The following is a 24,596-nucleotide window of genomic DNA, read 5'->3' on the forward strand; positions in this document are numbered from 1 at the left end:
GATTAAGAGATGGTTTTGTTTGTTCTATTTAATTTAATTATTCCTGGATGTATGTCCTTAGGTAGTCACTTAACCTCTCTCAGATTCAGCTTTTCCATCCATAAAATAGAACTACTTATAATATCTCTTACCCTCCTCACTAATTGAAACAATAAATATAAAGTATTTATCAAAGTATCTGAAATATAAAAAATTTCAGTACAACACATTTTTCACACAATGTTGAGCTTTGCCCATTTTTTTGTTTAGTTGGTTGGTTTTGTTCTAGCAAAGCATTTGCTAATTTGCTTAAAAAATATGTTCTGTGTCATATTTAAATAAAAGAAACTTGTGCATTTTGTTTTTGCAAAGACAGAAAGAGAGAGAACTTGCCACTTTCTCAACTTTCCTTATTCTTTAATGCGGTTCAGAAACTCAACTAACTTACAAAAAGAGAAAATGAGTTCACTTTCACTGGAAGGACATCTACTATTTCAGGTTATCAGCCTGTTTTATGCCATTTCCCTCTTCATTCTATAAATCTATTTTACCTTAATTTTTTCTGATAAAGTTTAGAATTTTATCATAATTCCCTTCCTGTTTTCCACAATCCCAGTGTGCTTGCTGGCAAAACAAACAAAACCAAGCAGTTTTTGAAATGTTCTCATGGAGTCACACTAGAGGCACAAACAAATAGGATCTGATTTCTATAGTTTTAGGAAGGTTGGTAATGGAAACAGTGCTCTAATTCATAGAAAAATATCCACAAAGTAGACAGCTAAGAACCTACTTTTTTTTTTTTACCCCCAAACACAACATATTCTTGCATATTTAGGACAGAACTAAAGAATTTCAAATATGAAAATGCACAAAATTGTTTCCAATCAAATCTGTAAATAATGGTTGAGCTCACACTGTGAAACCCATCATGGACACTAATGTAAACTCAAAACATAAAGCAGTGGCCAGTGACAATTAGTTAGCCTCAGTGGCTTTTCACTGTTACCTGGGCTGCTCTCTTGAATGACCCAAGTTCAAATCAGTACATGATGAATGTATTTCACAAAACAACAACGGTGATAACAATAAGCCCTAACATACTGTGACAGCTCCTGCTCTACAACAAAGAGTTAGTGATAAGTAAATGTTTATTTAATGAATAAATATATAAAATGAACTAGTTTAATCCAATGATTTCATATGCCCCCCTCTAGGAATAGAAAGTGGGTAGATCTGATGACTGATCAAAGCTGGATGTTGGACAGACCCAGCAGAACACATAAGGAGGAACAATAACAACAACAAAAATTTGTATAGATTAGGGATGGCAGGTAGATAGTTAAAGAAGGAGCGCTTCGGAATGTAGATCAATCTTTCCCAATTCTCATCTCTAGCTCATTGGTGTACACCTCATGAATACCACATTTAGGGCAGAGTTAGTCTGGGATTCTCTGTAGTCTCCCAGGACCACAAGAGGCCCAGTCAAGACCTCTCTTAAGGATCCCATCTGGGAGGGATGGCATCTGGGCACTAACACACATACCCACGTACTCATTCGGTGATTTTTAAAAAGGACTCTACAGAGTTTGTATCACCTCCCTCACTGCCACAAGAACAGGAAAAGCTGAATGAAAACAAAGAGCATAAAGCTAGAAGTGAGCCCGGTGGATTTTGATTCTCATAAACCTCCAGGGCCTGTGGGGAATTTGTTACAGCAAGAGCATCATTATTATGAAAACAACAATCAACAAGTATAAATCATTTATGAAAATAGGCATAGATTTGTTTTGTGTTGCTGAAAATGTTGGAACCACTGAAACATTAATTAATACTGAATTATGCAACACTCATTATAAGGTCTTTTAATCTTACTTATTTATGTAAGTGTCTTACAAACTTCTACAATATATATTTTCCACAAAACCAAGGGTAGGGCACTAATGTGGATGTTAAGAGCCAAGGGACCACACACACACACACACAGCTCTTGCTTAGCACAATGATTTGCTCCTATATATGCCAATTTTATGTGGGATTAGGAGAGTTCATTTGGATTCAGAGTCATTGTGTTCATTTTTTTAAGATTTTATTTATTTATCTATTTACTTATTTATTTATTTAAGAGAGGGAGAGAGAGAGTGCAAGTGGGGGTGGGAGGGAGGTGTAAAGTGAGAGGAAGATGGAAAAGCAGACTCCCTGCTGGGTGTGGAGCCTGATACAAGGCTCAGTCTCACCACCACAAGATTATGACCTGAGCTGAAATCAAGAGTCGGATGCTTAATTGACTGAGCCCCCCAGGCATCCCCACAGTGTTCATTCTTAAGCCCTGAATCAAAAGTGACAGTAACAAACTTTTCATATGAGTACAAAAAACCCAAATACATTGGCTGAAGCTCATATGACTCATTGCATCCAGAATGATTTTTTTTCAAAGTATGAATTGAATCATGTTAAATCCCCAACAAACTCTCCTGTTGTCCCTAAAATAAAGTCCAATTCTTCTAATAGGACTTTTCATCTTCATAATCTGACCTCTGCTTACCTATTAGTTCAAATCCTGGTGCCTGGAACTTTTGGCTCCAGTATTGTCTACAGCTCTCTGAACTGGTCATTGTCTTACTTCTGGATCTTTGATGAGATACCATTCCTTCTGTCTAGAACCTCTATTACCCAGTCTAATCCTGCTTCTCCTTCACATCCCAGGTTGGACTCACTTCTGGCAAAGCTTCCCTGTCTGAGTTAGGTAACCATTCTCTGACCTCCAGTGGCATCATCACAATCTGCCCTTAATGTCTGTGCTTTTGTCCTTCTTAGGCACTAGGCTCCTTGAAGTCAAAGACCACATTTTGGTCACTCTGAGATTGTTAGCACCTAATGCCTAGCCATAGTAAGTGCTCAATAAATATTTATCAAATAACTTTGGGGAGCAAGAAGCCAGGTTAGCACGAACCACTATGGGCAAACTATCCGGTGTGAATTAACTTCGTCTAAAGTTTTATTCACGTTAGAAGTGCCCTAGCCTTCGGTCACTATCCCTAGATTCAGAGCCCAGTTCAGGTCCTGATTATGTACCTACAAAGAATTCCTATCCCCCACCTCTGAACTGAAAACACTCTCCAATGGTCACATCTGATAACACATTACTTGGCTTCAAACACCCACCTCATTTGTCTCTTCGGAGAAAGCCTGCAGAATGTCCGTCTGCCTGGTGTAGTTGCCATTGGCGTCCTGCAGACCCTGCAAAATCCGCTCCCGCAGAACCAGCACAGAGACTCGGAGCTGGTGCCAGAGGAGCTGCACAGCGTGGATGTCCACAATCACGTTGACAGAGTAGGACAGCAGCTTCAGGGAAAACTCTGTTTCCAGGAGCGCATGGATTTGCTCCACATGATCTGAAATATCTTCACAAATGTCCTGCAGGAAAGAAATGCAGAATCTATGAAGACTGTTCAGCCCTATTCTAGGAACGGGGTGTGGCGGTGGGGAGTCACTCCTTCACTTGACACCAGTCAGGGCCCACAGGTCAGGCAGACCACATGCTGGATAACTTGCCTTTGTTTTAGATCAGATGCAGAGTGGCAGGCCACATTCCTGGGCACTGGCCCTTTAGCACACATAGGTAAACCAATCTTTCTCTAGACCCCCAAAATGCTACTATTCTTTCAGATTTCACTTTGAAAGTTTAGCCAAGGTAAGAGGTCACCTCACAAACCCACTCTATTCTCTTTATTTTTTATTTGCAAGGGAGCCAACAGCTGTTTTCTGGGCTAGTGGTGAGTCCCACTGAGCACACAATATCTCAGGAGAGAGACATCCTCCAGACCCAGAGCAGGAAGAAAGATGGGCTGGAACCTGAGCTTCATGGGAACTCCCAACCATTCTCAGTGAGCCATGGGCTCTTTGGTGCAAGAGACAACTGTCACATTCCCACAATAACAGAGTTTAATATTTATTCATAAGGAATACTTAAATTTCAACCCATAATTTATAATCACAATCACTCTTTTATTGGAGAATAGTTGACATACAGTATTACATTGGTTTCAGGCACACGACATAGTGATTCAACTTCCTATATGCTATGCTGTGATGGTACATGCAAGTGCAGGTACCATCTGTCACCATACAGCACTACTGCAATGTCACTGACTATGCTCCCAAAGCTATGCCTTTTATCCGTGTGACACTGATTCATTCCCTAACTGCAAGTCTGTATCTCCCACTCACCTTCCTTCCTTTGACCTTTCCTCCCTCCCCACCTTCCCTCTGGAAGCCCTCAATTTGTTCTCTACATCTATAGGTCTGACAGAATTACTCTTGAAAAAGAAAGCCAGAAAAACCCCAAGGACAAAGAAAGACAAAAATACAGTTTTGTTTTTAAGACCTGGACACTTTAAACAAAAACATTACTACATCAAAGTTTCAATCTCCTCCACATATACTATTAGGTAGGCAGATGTGGTGTCTGATATGTCACTTGTCCTTACAATTTCCCAAATATCCATTGTGCTGTCAGAGGCCCTAGCATGAAATGGGTAGCACTGATGGTAATATTTAGTAGAGCAATTTGAGTCCATTAAGCATCAAAGGGATGTACATGTCAGCTAAAAGCACTCAGTGATTCATTTTCAGTTATGCATCAGTGATTTTTTTTAAATGGAGCTTTTATTATAATGATTTTTGTTAAGGCTAAAATTTTAGGATAACATTTGAGGTCTGAGTCCTATCAAGAGTATCCAAACTCACTCTGTGCTGGAAACATAACCTTTCAATTTCATATAATTCAATTACTTGTTTCTAAGAGAAGAACTAAAATGGAATCTGTATTTATTGTGCAGCAGTAGGCCAAAAAAAAAAAAAATCTATTGAAGAATGATGGAAAGTTGTGCTGAATTTTTAGTAATTACATATAATTTCAATAAATGTTGCAATAATATTTCTTAAAACCCAAGAACTAATTGGTGATAGTTACATAAGTTGGTGATAATAATTTGATGTAGATTAAAAGTTTAAAGAGGTGTTGGAGTCCTAGTTAGGTAAAGTTCTTACAAATGTAGCCCATGAGCACATGCAATCCAAAACAGACTTGGGGCAAAAATCACATTCCCTTATCAACCAGTACATGGGAACCACTCGCAGCTGGATTAGCCCATCTCTGCTGCCTTTGGCACATGACAGTGGGCCTCCGCAGCTATCACCATATATTCCAGATTGCCTGGGCCTCAACGGATGCCTTCTTGGAGCATCTCCTCCATTTGTCCCCTACACCGTTTATTCCTGATACCTTGACCGCCACCCCAAAGCAGATGTCCTGTGTCCTTAACCCTCTTTGGATGCTCAGTTCTGCGTAGTACTGTGTTACTTTGGGAAACTCTCTTCCTCCCACTGCTGATCTCTTCCAAATTCTCTGTACTTTCCTGGCTAGTATTTCCATTCCATTGTAAAACAAACAAAAAAATAAACACTATACTTTGTCACAGAATAATACATCTATCTCCAGCTCTTACCCAAATCTGACTCTGTCCAAGGTTCCTGCTTCCCCCACTGCCCTCCCACTGAAGGCTGTTCATTCTTCCAGCCCTCCCCTGAGAGATGGGGAGCAGAGGGCTGATAGGGGCAGGGCAAGCCTCACTACTTCTTTACCACTTTTGGACCATTTTTCTTCTGTTCTCATACTAACACCCTTTGTTTTCACTAGGTGCCTGCTGTCTGCTACGCCTTCCCGACTTCCTTCTTCATTACTATTCTTCTCTTTCACTCCTCCACACTGAAGACTGCAGTAGCTCAGTTTTCCTCTCCACACCGAGAAGACCATTAACTTAGGTAACTTCAATATTCACACTGATGAGCCAATGAATACCCTAGCCTCAAATGTCCTTTATTCCACAATCCTTAAGACCTTCATACCTATTCCACTTGGATAACTCTCTGTCATAGCTCTACTTGGAACCTTGTCATCACTTCACCTGTGGAACAATATCAGAAAGTTCCCCATGCCACCAACCTCTCTTTGTCCGACTTTTTCACTCTCATTCTCTCACTCCAGGTGCCGCCCCTTTTTTTTAAAGATTTTATTTATTTATTTGACACGGAGAGAGAGAGATCACAGGCAGGGGCAAGAAGGGGACAGAGGGAGAAGAAGAAGCAGACTCCCCACTGAGCAGGGAGTCCGATGTGGGGCTCGATTCCAGGACGCTGGAATCATGACCTGATCCAAAGGCAGACACTCAACCAACCAAGCCACCCAGGTGCCCCAGTGCTCTTCAACCCCATCTGGGCCACCAGATTTTTCTACCATATCACCCTCCTCCTAGCACAGCCTCGACGATGATCCCTTCAGCCACTCCCTTGGCAGTGTTTTCCACTTCCTCACACTCTTGATTTCATAATTTGGATTTGTTGGTATCCATTTCCTGGGTCCTACTATGATCCTGCAGATGCAGAATACATTATATACCTAGGAGAAGAAAAGGGGTGGGTAACTTTTATGCCTCCTGCTCTGAATACTCAAATAGGCATTTCTCAACCACACCATTCCCACCCTCCCATACAATATGTTACATATAATCTTGGCACCATGAAAACTACATGCCATCACTCTTCCTACACATAATTTGGCTCCTCCATTGTGAATGCAGGAACTTAGTCAGAGCCAGGTCATGGGTCAAGATGGCCAGGCCACTATCCAGGGGTACTAAAGCATCAGTGGTGCCAGCTAAGGTTTTTACACCCTTCTCCTGACGTATCTGTGAAATATAAATTGGCCTTGTTCCTACAGAAGCAGATGGGCTCTCCCCACGAGAGCTGACCTCCCTCTAGTGAGTATTTTGGCAATGTGCACGTGCAGTCTCTGCTGAAATTCTGAAACTAAACAATGCATGGCATGGTGCAAACTTCTGGGGTCTGCTCATTTATTTAATTATGTTTATGCCCTCTACTTGGCTACCAGGTGTCTGGTTTGACAAAATCACAGGCACACACAAACTGCAGAACAAGAACTGCAGAGATATGTGTAAGTTGTGTATGTGCATATATATATATACATATACATATATACACATAACCATGTGCATACCCCCAAACATAGAACTATATTTAGAACAGTCGGTGAGAGGTTTGTTTAGAGAAATAACTGAGTGATTCTGAATCTATACATACTCTTTAGTAATATAAAAATCTGCTTTTCCCAGTCCTTCTATATAAAAGTCAACCAAATATTTAAAGAATTTTCAGTTTGAAGTTTCTGAGGCTTAGCCTCTTAACTACTTTCAGCTTGTTGTATATTTATACAACAGAAGCTGAAGATTATGGACATTCTGTTTATTTTAATTCAGATAGCTATTAGAGATGTTTAAAAAGGATTTGCCCAATGGCTACCTCCCAGCAGAAGCTGTTTGGAATTAATAGGCTCTGAGAGCTCTGACCTGTTGGAGGCTCTGTGGGCATTAGATTAACAAGGTAAGTGGAAGCATGGCCGGGGCGGGGAGGGGGGGATATGGGGGGGAGATTGGTGGAGGGCTGAACCAGAATCCAACTGTTGCATATAAACCTTGATTGCACATGTGACTCCAGCAGAAGCAACTGGAAACTAGATTCAACTCACATGTTTGAAGTGCTCAGTGTATAACAAACTTTTGAGCATAACAAACTTTTGAGCATGGCAGTGCTACATACTAGAAACAAATTTAGTAGCTTTAGATGCACAGGTTTTTAGGAACACAAAAAGAAACAATCCTTCCAGGTTCAAGAATGGAGATTCAGATAGTATGAACATTAGTACATACCCACTATGTACTAATCCATGCATGGGGGATACAAAGTTGACCCCCCACCTTTGTGGAGTTCCCTACCTGGTAGGAAGGGGCATGTAACCAGAAATCATAATTGGGAAGATAAGCGTTCACAGAGAGAACACAAATGAGGAGAAAATTACTGTGCCCATGGAACCAAACAGGAAAGTGGCAAGAACGCTTTCCTAAGGAAATAAAGTTTGAGTCTTAAAGGAGACAAACTAGGATGATGAGGCAGAGAGGAACATTCCAGGGAGTGGCAGGTGTCAATGTGGTCTCCCTAAATATGGATCTGAGGTTTGGCACTGATTTTTCTTAGTCATAGCATATTATACACAACCCAAAAAAGAAAAAAAAATTGATTTCATCAAAATTTAACTCTGTGAAAGATATTTTTAAGGAAAAGTTACCAGGAAAATATTTGCAAATCACATATCCAATAAAGGATTTATATCCAGAATATTGTAGCTCCCTCTGATCTTTGGGAGATATGTTCTAAGAACCCAGTGGATGCCGGAAGCAAAAGATAGTACCAGACTCTATATATACTATGGGTTTTCCTGTACACACATTCCTTTGATAGAGTTTAATTTATAAATTAGGTACAGTAAGAAATTAACAATAATAGTAAAATAGAATAATTTTAACAACATACTGTAATAAAAGTTATATGAATATGGTCTCTTTCTTTCTCAAAATATCTTATTGCACAGCTCTCATTCTTTGTCTTCCTATGATGTGAGGTGATAAGACACCTATGTGATAAGATGAAGTGAGCTAATGACACAGGTAGTGTGATGTAGTCAGGCTACTATTGACCTCTTGACAATACATCAGAAGGAGGATCTTCTGCTTTCAGACTTCAGCTGATCACTGAAAGGAAGAACTATTGTATATAAAGAATATTCAAACCTCAACCGTAAGAAAACAACTAATCTAATTATATAATGAGCAAAAGACTTAAACACTTTACCTAAATGGGAATAATGATGCTTAAAAAAAGAAAAGCACATGAAAAAACTTTCAGCCTTATTAACCATTAGAGAAATGCAAATTACAACTACAATGAGATACCTGTATATACCTATCAAAATGGCCAGAATAAAAAATTTACAATAATACCAAGTGCTGAGAAGTTCTAGAACAACTGTAACTCTCCTACACTGCTAATGAAATGCAAAATGGTATAGTCACTCTGGAAAACAGTTTAGCAGTTTCTTATGAAGTCAGACATATACTACCATAGGACCCAGCTGTCTCACTCCTGAGTGCTCACCTTAAAGAAATAAAAACTCAGGCACATTCACAAATGAAAAGAAGCTACTCATAATTACCAAAACCTAAACATCTTTCAGTGAGTAAATGGATAAACAAACTACAGTACATCCACATAATATACAACAAATGGGGGGGGGGGGAGATCTAATAATACATGTAACAATTTCTAAAATCTCAAAGGCATTATGCTAAGTGAAAGAAGCCAGTCTCAAAAGGTTAAATGCTATATAATTCCATTTACACAACATTCTCAAAAGAAAATCATAGTAATGATCAACAGATCAGTGGTTGCCAAGCATTGGGGTTGGGGAGGGCATGACTATAGACTGATGACAGATAGCACAAGTAATGTTTTCTGGGGTGATGGAATTGTTCTGTATCCTGAGTGTGGATATGGTTAGACAAATCTACACAAGGGTTAAAATTTGTAAAATTGCACATTAAAAAAAAAAACAAAGTCAATTTTTCTGGATGATAATTTTAAAGATAAGAAAACCAGTTTATAGTCTCTTGGTAAAATGCATATAAAAATTAGTTTTGGGTCACATATTCCCTTCAGAGCTTGGAAATAACAAGAGCACAGTCATAAGGTCATGGCACTACTATCATTATACCTGATGCTACAACCTCCACATTATTTTCTAATAAGTATTATCCTCAAAGAAAATGAGGATAATCTGGAGCCCATCTCAAAGTGAATTAAAGCAAATGGCAGTGATTAACAACATATCTTCAAAGTTGCATAAGACTTTTTCCTTAGACATTTCTGTGTTCATGTGGGAAAGTGATGGTCTCCATTTTGCTTTAATTCTCATAAAGCAGTGTAGCCTCTGTGGTGTTCACAATCATTCGCAGCATAATATGCACTGAATACATTATGCTGCCAACCGCCCACTTTGCTCGACCTCTCTGACACATTGTGGTCAGACACACCCTGCAGCTGCAGGGTATCTGGGTGGCTCAGTGGGTTAAGCCTCTGCCTTTGGCCCAGGTCATGGTCTCAGGGTCCTGGGATGGAGCCCCGCATCCGGCTCTCTGTTCAGCAGGGAGCCTGCTTCCCCCTCTCTCTCTCTGCCCACTTCTTTGCCTACTTGTGATCTCTCTCTCTGTGACAAATAAATAAATTAAATCTTTTTAAAAAGATTAGTTTAAAAAAAATTGCAGCTGCTGCTGCCTGTCTTTTGAAACAGGAATCTTCCACAGTTACTAAGGCCGTTCATACAAACATTGACCTGACACTGTTCACAAATAAACTCAAGCCAGTTGGGCATTTTTTCTTTTAATTTAGTTGTATGTTTATGTGAGAGAGATGCCTTTTCTTACTTTCTTTCTTTCTTTCTTTTTTGTAGGATTGTTGTATATTTTTCAGTTGTAATTTATTTTTTCTAGACAGAGACAGTGCTGTTATGTGTTTAACCAGTATACTCAGTCTTCACCAGCTTGTGATAGAGAGGAGGGCACCCTTCCTGTGAGTGCTCTAATTGCTTTGCGCCTGCTGCTTGTCCCTGGGAGAGGATCTGTTTGCTATCTCATCCTAAGGCACCATGCCCGTTCTCCATCATTCTTGAAACATCCAGGTTTTCTTGTAAAATGACAAGTATCCATGGATCAGCATTCTTCCAAAGTGGCCCAAACCGCCCATCCCCAGGCTGTGTGTATTTGGAGGGAAACCCACCCCTCCTGCAACTTCCTCATCCAGGTACTAAGAGTCTCATGCTCTACCGACGAACTAGCCGGCACCTCTCACCCAGGTACTAAAACAACACTTGGCACCTCGGTTTCCTGAAGTCTCATAAATACAATCCTTCCCCTTCTCTCCACTTCTTGCTTCCCCACATGCAATCCCCAAGTGAGAAAACACAGAAAATCCCCCCCAATACCTCCAGACTGCCTCTCCATGGGAAAAACAAAACAAAAAAAAACAAAAAAACAAAAAACAGTAATCAGTAGGCATTTCTCCATTCATCTAAAACCCCAAATAATGTCTTTTTCTTTTCCTAAAAATTTTAATATTTCTCTCAAAACATTCTTGACTTATATTTGTGTAACTGCGGGACACATTCAAATGGTTTTTCTAAGAAACTGTGAATTAAGAAACTGTGAATTAAAGTCTGCTTTTTAAAGGACAGTCAGGCCTCTTTCCACTCCCACTGTTTTCCTATCACAGTTTCAAAAATCTCAAACCCTCAGCTTAACCAGTGCATACCATTACATTTAGAAAAACATAAATTACATTAAAAAAAAAGTTTTCAGGGCACCTGGGTGGCTCAGTGGGTTAATAAGCCTCTGTCTTTGGCTCGGGTCATGATCCCAGGGTCTTGGGATCAAGCCCCACGTTGGGCTCTCTGCTCAGCAGGGAGCCTGCTTCCCGCTCTCTCTCTGCCTGCTTCTCTGCCTACTTGTGATCCCTCTCTGTGTCAAATAAATAAACAAAAATCTTAAAAATAAATAAATAAAAATTTAAAAAATAAAATAAAATAAAAGTTTTCATGATCTAAAGTCAGTAAGAAGAGAATGAAGTTTTCTATGTATGTTTTAGTCTTAATGTAAAACACCATGTCATCATGACTGCTCATTCTGTTTACTAGCAATTGTAGAACTAAATGATTAAAGTATCTTTTACCCATATGCTTACCATATGTGTGTGTGTTCACTAGAAAAAGCTGAGAAGAAATTCTTACCTAATACATGGACTTTATATTTTAAAATACAGATCAAGGGAACACCACAGTAACTTGGTTAAAAAAAAAAAAAAACCCACTTTAAACTAAAACTTGCAACTTTATATAACTTTATATAACTTCCTAGTGCAGAGTATTAATGTCATCTACAGTTCATGTTCAAAACTGTACTTTTCCTAAAAGACACATAGATGTTCCTATAACAAGGCATTTTATTTCCCCCAAATTAGTCGACTGCTCCCTGTTTTTTTTCCTTCCTTGAGAAAATATACCATCCTAATGGTCCTAATTTCTTCTTTGTCATATTGAAAATGACTGAAATGGGAGGCCAGGAGAGATGTTGAGACTTTTTATGATCATCACAGTACATACCTCTCTCCAAAGTTTTAAGAACTCTATGGTTAGAAGTAACGGTTATCCCTTTAATTGCTAAAATCTGGAAAGTGTGAGGACTGAAATTAAATTATTTATGTGCAAATGACTTTGCTGCTATCATTAGCTACAACTCATCCATCTCCCTGATCAGTCTGTACCTGTCTGAATGCAGGAAACGTGCCTCAGTTGTCTCTGTGTCTATGGTGCCACACTGCCAATTGAAGAAAATACTGTGTTCCCCAAAGCAAACAGAAATCCCTATAAAGCAAGCACTAGTACTAGTCTAGGTTCCTCCCTTGAGTGCATTCACAGTAATTGGCACTCAGTTGGCAGAAGAAAGCAGCTCCCATTGGATGCCAGTTGTGCTGATTAGCTGAGCTGCTGAAAAAGCATATAGGTTTGGCAAAGTAAAGGCGATGATAGGAAGGAGAGGATGAAGATGCTAAATACAGGTTTGGAAGACTTCACCCTTCCACTTTCACACTCGGAAAGTCTACTTTGCCTTCAAGTGAGAAAGGACCAGCTGGGCATTCTGTCTGGCCACACCTGCCCAGATCCAAATCTGGATTGTTCTTCTCATGATTTGAATTTTTTGTTATTGTTGTTAAAACTGTTGCTTAAAAACTTCAGAGGATTCATTGATTGAAATATCATTTTGAGTTCCTAATCCTGGGCTCTCATTATGTGAGAGGGAAGAAACCCTGAGCAAAAAGATAAGCAAATTGACAATTGCTGTTGCACTTTGGAGAAAATGGATTTTGTTTTGTTTTGTTTGTAAAGATGCATTTATTTGAGAGAGAGAATACAAGCACGAGTGAGGTGGGGGCAGAGGGAAAAAAAACCCCAAGCAGACTCCCTGTTGGGCACAGAGCCCAACCTGGGACTTGACTTCACGACTGTGAGAACATGACCCTGAGATCATGACGTGAGCTGAAATCAACAAGAGGTGGTTGCTTAAGCGACTGAACCACCTAGGCACCCCAGAGAAAATGGTTTTCTAACTGGGCTATTGCTCAGACACACTCACACTCACACTGTTCTGCATGGCTCAGCTAGATAAAGGTTCAACATCTAAGCACATTCACTAACAAAAACCACAGCTATGGTCTTGACTCTATACTTCCCACATCTTTATACAAGTGATTTCAGGTTAGAAATGGACCAAGAAATTAGTGGTGGCTCTTACCGTGCAGTGTGCTTGTTAATAATGTAGATTCTGGGGCTACTCCTTTGAAGAGAGATGGGACCAAGAGATCTGCAACCAAGAGATCTGCACTCTCTTAAGCATGCAATGGCCATAATGCCAGTGTTCTCGGCACCACACGCTGAAAAACACTGAGCCAGATACGGATCATCTGGCCAGGCTGACCAGCACTGAAAGTGGAACTCTGTGCACAACTATAAAAAAACAAACCTCCCAGCACCTTGAAAGATAGCCTGTCTCTGACATTATCCAGATGTATCTACAGCACAACTTACATTCCTTTTGCCCCAGAATATGATTTTGCACAGTTTTATTTACCCACTGCTGACAACATTGTGATACACTTGAGGACAGTATCAGGGTTGTAGATTTGTTTAACATGCTTTTTCCCCCCTCTTGTTTTACACTTATAATACAGAACGAAACAGACATGAGAAATCACACAAAAATATATAGCTTACTCAATTATTATGAGACAAACATCCTTGTAATAAATATCCGGGTCAAAAATTTTCTAGCCATGTGCCTCTTCCTAATCATAAAACCCTCTTTCCCTGCAAAAGTGACCATTATCCTGACTTGCATAGTAATCACTTTCTTGCATCTCATTCTGGTTTCATTACCCAAGTAAAGTATGCACTCATTGATACTATAACTTCCTTTTGCTCAGTTTTTCACTTGCTATGACCATTAAGTCTTTAAATCTACAGATTCCATCTATATTCCTTTTTCATACAATTTATCGGTTGAGGATCCTGGGGCATTATATCTGCAGAGTTTCCCCTAATTAGGATTTGTTGATTGCAGTCATCAGGTTGGTTCCTCTGTCCTCTTTACGTCCTACAAACTGGCAGCTGAATCTTGAGGCTTAATTAGTTTTTGGTTCAATTTCTTTAAGTACTGTTATGTTATGCTTTTACTTTTGGTTTTGTTCTTTTTTGACAGTTGATGATATCCACTGTTCTGATAGTTGGTGCTCTGTAGTTAAGTCTATTAATACATTATAGAATGATGACATTCTATCATTTTGTTTTCATTTAATGGCTGGAATAACTTTATCAACTATTTATTTACAATGATACAATTCATAAAAGAAAGTCAAGATAAACTCTTAATTCTTAACCCAGTTTTCAAGGTAATGAACTGCTTTTCTGTCAAATCAGAAGGTAAGCAACCATTTGGTTTACTTAATATCAAGTACTTATTGACTTAGACATATGTGATGAGTTTTGATCCATTCCAATGGTTAATCTTACTGAACCTCAAACTGTCCATTATTAGCCAGTAGGATCCCCTTTGATTTGACTATTCCAGTTTTCAATAGCTTCCTCACTCATCTTGTATATTTCCAGACTTAAAATCAGCCATTCTTTTAAAAAACCTTGCTTTCTTTCAATGGGAAAAGTTTTTTCAGACTACTGTCTGGGTAATAGGGATGCTCATTACTACTGGATTAGCCATTGTTTGTAAGTCTTTTTAATGAACAGAGACAGAAAATATCATATTTAAAAATAAAACACCTTGTGAGTTCATAACTGATATTTCCAATTCAAATTCATGACTACAGTGGTCTCATCTAACATTTTCATCAGTCTCTCCTTTCTTCCACACCAAGAATCCTGGTTCTCAAGAACCAGGAGTGATGGGATTGGAAGAACCCATAATTACTCATTCATTTTATCTCATATCACTCATATGATAGTTTCAGGATAATAATACTAATATTACCCTAATACTACTACTAATACTAGCCCTGAACGAATGACTTGGTCAGGCACTTATGAAGACACTTAACCAAAGGCATTTGTTACTGTAGAAGAGAGCAGGGTTGCCTTTGGTTTATCTTTAACTAATCTGTGAAAGAACAGAAAATATACCCCAGTCTCATATTCACCACAGTTCACATTACATAGATGAAATGTCTGAGGATTTTGTAAGTTCCTTTATCATCTTCAAGGTCTTTCTAAAAGGGGGAAGGAACCTCAATAAAAATATGACTGAGAACCACATCACCACTGGTTCTCTGGGAAAGGAAAGATGTTTTGGTTTTAGAAGGCATTCTCTGAGAGCCTTCTTGCCTCTGCAGACTATCAGAGAATATGCGTAAGACAAAAATCATGAAGGAAGCAATCAACAACATATCCAAGAAACTGCACCATTATGTGCACTCCAATGCTAAGCATGCCAGGTTATATACTCTTTTTTTCTTTCCAGTATAACACCTACATACAGGGCATAGTGTGATTCTTATTCATGATCAGTTTAAGGCTATGCAGTGATAATAGGTCTTCTCTTTAAGCAATGGACTGTGAGACTCTTTCTACTAACCATCTCGCATGGCCGAAGTTGTACAATTTACAGATTTTGCTTTGTTTGTTCAGTGGTCTATGTGTCATTTCTGTCTATTTCTATGAGATCTGTCTTCCTTAGGAAATTCCTATGTGTCAAATGCTTCATTTTTCTCTTTGCTTTCTAGAGTACAGCACCACATGCAAATAGATTCTTAATACATGCTGATATTAGTGATATTGAATTCACGAACCATGAAATAGAAGCTTGAAGATGATCATGAGAAAGAATAAATGAATCACAAGATGTATCTAGATCATTTTGTAGCAAGCTGAGTGTCAGAAAGTCTGAGTTCTTGGTACTGGTGTGTCCTGACTACCTGTGTCCCAGTGAGCCTCAGAATTCTCATCTATAAAGACAGGGCTGGATAGATGAACTCTACCCTCAAGCTCCAAGATTTTCTTCTGTTTTTTGTGTTGTTTTTTTTGTTTTGTTTTGTTTTTTAATTTTGTGTACCCCTCCCACAATGCAGAATCTAAGCTTTACATACCTGGAAACTTTTGTGTATCTCTGATAATTCTGGTAAAATGACAGCTATTTCCCAAGAGTAGTAGAATAAGCACTAGACTGGGAATCAGCATAACTGAGTCCCACTCCTGGGGACACTGGAAGGTATCTCTACAGCTCTTAGCAGTGACCCTGACACAGGTTCTGAAATAACAGTGCAGATCCACATACCGCAGAGGAGCAAAGATCTATGGTTCATTCATAATGAGGGCCAAGACCTCTACCTTCACTCCAGGGCTAATGTCCTGAGGAGCCCTTTGGTTGTGTTTTCCTTAGTCACCATGATAGGCTCAGGCAATATATTACTCTTCCTCATCCTGTGTCCCTCCCACTCAACCCTGCCACTGACATGCACACACGCGCACGCGCACACACACACACACACACACACACACACACACACACACATTCCTTTGAGGTTCTTTTCCATCTGCCTGAACTACCATTACTCTCTCTTCATTCTAGTCATTTAAATTCATTTTCTAAAAATCTATCAGGACCTTTTAGCAGCTTAGATTTGGTCACCTGAGGTGGGAATTTTCTATTAACTCTTGAAATTGTTAAGCATTTCAAGTTATAAGTGATCTTATAAGTTCATTTATAAATGCTTTCTCTTCACCTATTCATAAGTACTCTTTATACCAGGATTTAAAAGTTAAGGAGATGAAAGCCCTATTTGGGATTTCATTGCTGAGTCATGATGTGACCTTGAGCTGGTCAACCTCTTTCTTAGATGCACTCTTTATATATTTAGATCACTAAAACCATGGCACAGCTTCTAAGGATGCAATTTTATGTCTTCCTCCCCCACATAAATATCCACAGCAACTAGCTTGGCTGTTGATTTGTATTTAAACTCCTACAACATGACTATTGGGAGCTAACACTATAGACCCAAGTTTTTAGATCTCACATTTGTGACTCTAGAATAGGAAATGAAACCTTATAGGATCAGAGTCCTGTGAAGAACTAATTTTAGGGGCCATGAGTAAGACCCTGCTAATGAGGTAAAATAAATCCAAATTCAAAAGTGCCAATGCTTTCCTTTCATGTAGGGCAGATGGTAATGCAAGTCATCAATTAACCTCCTGGATAGCTCCCATTGCCTCCCATTGACCCAATAATTTCATTCCTAGGAATCTCTCCTAAGGCAAGAATGGATTTACCTACTGAAATGCTATCACAGAAATGTTTATAATGATGAAAAATTCTACCAACAAAAAAAATCAAAAGAAAGGAGATTGGTTTTAGAATCATTGTATTGTACACCCAAAACTAACATAACACTGTATGTTATACTTGAATTTTTTTTTAAAAAGGAGATTAGTTTAACATGATGTGATATTTCATAGAATGAAAAAATACACAGATGCCAAAAATGGCATCACACAATATATTTCATAGTATCAGATGTTCAAGACACATTGTTAACTAAGAAAAAGTAAGTTATAAAAGAGTTCCATAAGAAATATTGGTATGTATTCTTGGAGAGAAAGAACTAAAAAAGATGTCAAAGCTGTTGATAGTATTTTCTGTAGGTGGCAGCACTAAAAATGATTTTTAATGTACTGTTTGCTTGTATGTTTTAAATTTTCTCCACTATAGATTCAATTCTTTTGCATAAAATAAAAAAAGTAAAAGTAAAATAACAACAAAGAAATGAAGTCAGTGTCCATAGCAACACAACATTCAAGGAGTACAGGCACACTATGCAAAGTAATATAAAATATACTATCAAGGTCACTGAAGAAGAACAATCTCAAAGGAACAGGATCCTCAGATTCTCAGTATCCTTTTTGTGTAGAGAAAATTGCAGTTTGTCCATATCCACCATTCTCTTAAGTACTAACATTAATCACTGCTATTAAGACTTTTAACTCTGTTTTTGCTTGATTACTTTTTTTAAGTTTAGCAGACTTGAAATAAAAACATGGGTGAGGGAAAGACATTCAACAACTGAAATGAGTGGGAACATAAATTACTCATCCTCTCTTCCTCTTAATCTGATTTATTTGTCCCAGAGTATGGCTGAACAAACCATCAGCCTTCTTCTACATTTTCATATAATCCCACAAGCGGTGGTAGTGGTGGTGGTGGGGGGGGTTCTGAAGACAGATTCTACCTATTGATAAAGTAAGATCTTGTTTGTCTCCAGAAGTGACCTCCATTCCCTAGCATTCAGAATCTCCCACTATCAAGATACTCCAGCCTTTGAGTAATTAGCAGAGAATTGAAGACATTTAAAAGGAATTTGGTGCTCCCTTGGGGGCACATTTTACATAAGTAAAATTTTAGTCCTTTACAATTGCTAGGAATTATTGAAATAAATAATTCTTGGTAATTTACTCATATGGATGTTTTATATCAACCCAAATAATCAACCCATCAACCCAAATAATTTGTACTGGTGGATTAGTTTTTTTCCTATGCTCATCCCTACATCCACAGAATCAAAAAGAGCAAAATGCATACACCTAACATATTTACGGGAAATTTAATGCTGAGCATCACAGTCTAAATTAAAACACAGAATTCAGCTTATATCTTAGTTTAAAAAATCCATTTTGGTATTTTGCCTGCTCTGTGCTTGACTGACTCTCCATATTAGACCTCCTCTTCAAGCAAGCACCAGACATCCAAAGCGAGACAAAAGTTATTGAATTCCAATAATGTGGTTTTAAATCTACTCTCATTGCCCTTTTCCAGAGGCCCCTTTGGGAAATAAAAATGGATCAAACTAACATATCTGACCACCAAGTGCAGGAACCATCTATTATTAATGTCCCAGTGACACATCAAAATGGAGGACGAAGGATCCATTCAAACACTCCCCTAACACCAATTCAGCCTCCTCAAAGGACCTTACATTGGAAATCAGCAACCAGCTAAGAAACAAATTCGATTTCAATGCACTTTCCAAGCATCCAGATTAATTTTACCTATAAAATCATTTTAAACCTCATTGCTTACTTGACTTGACCATAAACTTAGTGAGGGAGAACTTTCTGATTACACACCGAGAATTCTATTCGTACCTAACAATGAGCAGGGTTTCAGAAAGCACACAATAAGCAGGACAATAAATGAGCTCTGAGCAAGCACAAATATCAACTGAACCTCGGGTCATTCCTTTCAACACTTAATCCATGATGAATAATCTCCTGCCTATAGTATCCTAAGTCTTCCACTCCTCTACCCCAACTTAACTGCAGGCAAGAACCATCTTGTGAATGTCTAGTGAAAAATCAGATGTGTACAAGTAAGTTAATAATGAATAATAAAATTAAAGGAACAAAACAAAGGGGCAAATGAGCTGGAGATATGGAAAACATGAGTAAGAAAAGACTACAGAGAGTCTTAGAAGGATAAGATGACTTATATTGTTTCTTTTTGACTTAGACCTTATGTGCTTACCAAAACTATAGGAGAGACTAAGGGTGGCTTACAAATAATAAGGCACATTATTAAAAGTAAACACACACACACACACAAAAAGCAGGACAGACAAAGATGAACAAGACACTTGAAATGAGATAGTTGCTGCATTTAAGAACTCAGTTAAGGGCTATGAAAGGAGGAGGAAAATATGTGGCCATAAGAGGATGGCTGAAGAAAAAGACTTGCTGTGGGAAATGAGAGATGTAAGGAATTATTAACAGTTAATACAAGAAGGTAACAGTAGATGATCTTTGTAGGTAGAGTGAACTAAAGACCTGGAACACCCAAACTGGGAAGACCTTGCTTCTTGAATATTGCATCAAAATGACAATAAATCAGACTTGGAGCGTGGCAGGCAAAACCAAGATTCACCTCAGAGAGCCTGGTGCAGAGACACTCAGGCTGGAAGGGGCTGGATTCAAAGCAGAGAGATTTGAATCTCTCTGATGTATGATTCACTGACAAGTGAACATTGACAAGGAAATTCCAAAGGAAATTTACCTCTGGAACTACTAAAAAAGTAGACTATGGAACTAAACTTTATCTTTGTGCTTGTCTACTTACACTACACAGAGGATCTGTGCTCCAGGACTGCTCATACAAATGTCAAAAAGGTTCTCAGACTCCAAGCAGAGGGTTGAAGGTATGTATAGGATGATATGGTCCAAAGGGACCTCTTTTCCTCCTTTCTCCCTCAGGTTGGTGCAAAGGTCAAGACCATCAGTGCTTAGTCCTTAGACTCCCTGAGGAGTCTTAGACATCAAAATGCCCCTGGCAGTTCATCACAGAGCAACAGAGAGTGAGGACTTGATTGCCTGGCTTGGCTCTAGTGGTTTCTGTCAGCCAGAGCTGACATGAAAAAATAAATGGACGCCTCTTTGAAATGGGCAGTCTAATGTTATACGTTCTGGGCCTTGTGGCCAACTTGACATTGGAAAATGCATTTAGACACCTAATTATAATAGCAGTTATTTGCTATAGAAAGAATAGACTTATTTAATGGAAAATATTGGTACTGGTGACACAGCTTAAAATCTGTAAATAGGCTAAATAAATGATAGAACAAAGGCTGAAAACAGCTATGTGGGTAGAAATCAAAATAAGTGCACAAAAAATACCCAAAATATCTCTGGGGAATAGGTTCGTAGGTAACTATTTCTTTATATATGTATCCATATGTTTATTTACAGATCACTATTTCTTATAAGGAACATGAAACACTTTTTCAAAAAATTATTTGGTGGTTTTCTGCTGGCTTGTGTGCTCTTTGGCATACACACAAAGAACTTGCCTTTTAAAAAGAGGAGGCAGTGGGGACGAGTTTATTCTAGCAGAAAGACGTGGTTAATACGAACCATGGGAGAAGAGCTGTTCCGAGGGAGAGAGAAATAACACAAAGGCTTTTGTCTAAGGGCCCTAGAACCTATGTGATAACGAGTTCCAGAGCCTCCTTTAGGTGCTCTGCCCAGCCAAATCCTCACCCACGGACTCACCCCAAAACTTCCTTTAAATGCAGCCAGAATACATTTTGTTTTTCAAACCGTGGGAGGTCAGCTGCACTGTGGGGCAGTTGCCAGTGTTTATGGAATGACAAAGATTTCCGGGAGAGGCAACTTCAACAGGAATAAAAGAGTGTCAAGTAACATAGAGCAAATGTAAATCCACACCAGGCTGGAATGACCAGCCCTCACAAGGACTATAAAAAGCCAGCAGAGTCGCAAGTCTCATCAGCAGGACTCTATTTGCCTTGGAGCCAGACTGCGTCTGGGAGTTCTACCACCCCAGCTGCCAACCAGCAGGCAGTGCCCTGATCTACCCTAAGCAGGAGCCTGGTGTCCTAGAACCACCTTCCCTCTTGGGTAAACACCTGAAGGAAATACAGGCTGGGACAGTGTCCTTTCAAACAGCACAACATCCACTTCGCTTGCATGGCCAAAAAGGAGTCATAAAAATACACTTACACACCACACAAATAGCCACTGGAAGAATTTTTTAAACTTCATTTAGAAATTAGTTTTCCAAAGAGGAAGTATGAGTAGTTCATTGCAGGAAAAAAAAAAAAAGTTAGAAAAGACAAAAAATTAACCACAGGAGTCTATGGTCATACCACCCTGAACGCACCCTGATCTCTTAGTAAAGACAAAAAATTAATCAGGGAACATTTTTGTATTATTTATCCCTAAAGCCCAAAACATTGCCTCATACATAGTAGGCCCTCAATAAATAATCACTGAATGAAGAGTAATTAAATAAATCACCAGCAATCCTACTCTTTATACAAAGTGGTAGATAACTTTCCATTTTGTATTCTACTACTTGTGTTTTTACTCAATGGCATATCATTAATATTCTTTCATATCAATAAATATATTTCACAATTATTTATGACTGCATAGTATTCCATTTCATGAAAATACAATTAGAAAAAATACAATATTTTTGGAACCAATATTTTGTAGTTGGATGTCTGGCCTTGGAGTAAACATCATTCTCTTTAAGGCACAAATAACCTACTGATAATTGAAAAATTCTGGTGATTTTTTCCTTTTCTTCGAATTTTTATTTTATTTTATTTATTTATTTGACAGAGAGAGACACACAGCGAGAGAGGGAACAAAGCAGGGGGAGTGGGAGAGGGAGAAGCAGGCTTCCTGCCAAGCAGGGAGCCCAGTGCAGGGCTTGATCCCAGGACCCCAGGCCCATGACCTGAGCTGAAGGCAGACGCCCAATGACTGAGCCACCCAGGTGCCCCTGCTGGAATGTTAAGAATAGAGAATAGAGACCTTTTCTGTTTTACTTGTCCCTAGATCTCCAGAACCTACTATATTTTTTATTACCAGTAAAGTATGAATGAATGACTCTTGCCTTTTCCTTTCTTTTGATTCCTATTTCTTTTTTTTTTTTTTTTTCTTTGATGCTGCCCCAAAGACAGACAGGTTTTGGTTCCCATTTCAATTGCCCTGCTCCCATCTGAACTATTGGCATAGTTTTTGAGCTGGTTTCTCCTTCCTGCAGGATGTCTAACTAGCTTTCCCAAGGCAATCATCCCTTACTGAATTTTATACTAATAAATGTCCTTTCAATTATGTGATAAATTTCCCCTTTTGTTACACGATTCCCTTCAGAACAACTTTAAAAGCTCTGCAACGTTGGGATAAATTCAAAAGTCCTTTTTTTTTTTTTTTTAAGATTTTTTTACTTACATTAGAGACAGGGGGAGCGGAGGAGAGGGAGAAAGTCTTAAGCAGACTCCATGCTCAGGGTAGCTTGAACCAATGCGGGGCTTGAAACTACCACCCTAAGATTACAACCTGAGCTGAAAACTAGAGTCGGACGCTCAACCAACTGTGCCACCCAGGTGCCTCCCCTCCAAAAGTCTTTATTCTAGTTCATCAGGAACTACCATAAAAGAATCCTGGGTCACTTTCAAATAGGAAGCTGCCTTAGAGGTTTTTCAGTCTGAAATCATTATTTCATATCTGAGGTCACTGAGGCTTCGAAGGTTCAGTAACTTGCCAAGGACACGTGGCTAGCGAGCGGCAGATCCCAGATCTCTGGCCTGTGGTCCAAGGCCTTTCCTTCAGGCCACTCTGGCTAGCTCCTGGTCTTCCTTGCCCATTTCATCTCCCATCCAGATTCACGGCAGACAGGGTCAGACTCTCCCTGAAATAAGGCTGGCTCATCCTGGCTCTTGTCTTTTGCTCACGGCCTTACTGTTGCCCAAACTGTCCTTCTGTTCTGCCTCTGCATGTGATTCAGTCATTTTCAAGGCCCCCATTCAAGCCCTGTCCCCCCTATAGTGCCTTTCACCAGCCAAGCTGAATTATTTGTCCTCTGCTCTCTAACAGCATTTGCCTGCCCCACTCATTCCAGCACTTAATTACACACTGCTTTGCAACGGTACATATTTCACAGCTGAGTGAGAGTCTGCTGCATGTGTAAGAAGGAAAAGAAGGGTAGAAATGGATAAAACACTACAGTGTGCTGAGCCAGCCAATTACATTCTGATACTGGAACACACCATTGAATACCCACCCCCACCCCCATCCAGGCATTGAAGCTTCATGGTTTCTTTAACCCTTTCTTACCTTAAATGCTGCCCTTAATTTGAGGCCAGTGTTTCTGGTTTGCTAATTGTAAAGCCTTCCACCTTAAAAGCAATATTGTATTTTTTTTTTTTAATACTCTGAGGCACTGGATGGTAAGGCCTTTGAGAGGAAGGACAGTGTTTGACCTGTTTTTGGTATTCCTACAAGACTATGAATTTTTGAGCAAGTCTGGTTAGTTTTCTATAAGTAATTCTACAAATGTCTGAGGTTTGCCCTGCTGTTATCCCCTACCTGATACTGCTGACAAATAACAAGCAACTGTTGAGTCAACAGACAATCCTGACCAAGCTAGAAAGAAGATAATTAAGAATTTTAATTAATAATTTAGTGAAAAAACAAACAAAAATTCCCTAACAGTGAATTTACCTTATGCTAGGCCCCCAAGGTCTCTTCCTATTCTCCAACTCAGGAGAAACACTGCTTTTTAGTCATGTGACTAAATTTTTTAAAATTTTTCTTAAGGTCTTCCTAAGTGTGTGTGTGTGTGTGTGTGTGTGTGTGTGTGTGTGTGTGTGTGTGTGATTATATATGCACACACAGACAAAGAGATGGGGAACTTCTTTAAGTGAAATAACTACAGTGAGATCTACATATGAAAGACCATTGCAAATGCCATAAAACTGTTATTTTTGATACACTGACACACTGGCTTGGGTTTGAACGTATGTACCTTTGTATCAGGGGCTCAGTAATTGGTATATTGAGGAATATACTGAAGTATGAATGGAGCATCTCTACCTAATGGCCAGCAAGTCAACATGTGTCTAGAAACGTACATATGCTCACAAAATCAAGACCAGATTCATAGCCATGGCGTGACTGAGATTCGGCATGGAGGGATACACATTATGTGGAAATGGCAGGGGCCTATCTCTCCATAATGGAA

The 24,596-nt window shown here is 39.2% G+C and overlaps 1 protein-coding gene across 4 annotated transcripts in view; it reads right to left on the reverse strand.

Annotated features, from left to right (window-relative positions):
• AKAP6 (A-kinase anchoring protein 6) overlaps nucleotides 1-24,596 on the reverse strand; it is a 464,347-nt gene that overhangs the window by 268,739 nt on the left and 171,012 nt on the right. For all 4 annotated transcript variants that reach the window (XM_082737844.1, XM_082737845.1, XM_082737847.1 and 1 more), the window contains one exon: nucleotides 3,142-3,393. In XM_082737844.1, the coding sequence (XP_082593970.1) occupies nucleotides 3,142-3,393 (252 nt within the window). The remainder of the gene's footprint in view (nucleotides 1-3,141; nucleotides 3,394-24,596) is intronic.

Source organism: Mustela nivalis, assembly GCF_964662115.1.
Source record: "Mustela nivalis genome assembly, chromosome: 6".
NCBI lineage: Eukaryota > Metazoa > Chordata > Mammalia > Carnivora > Mustelidae > Mustela > Mustela nivalis.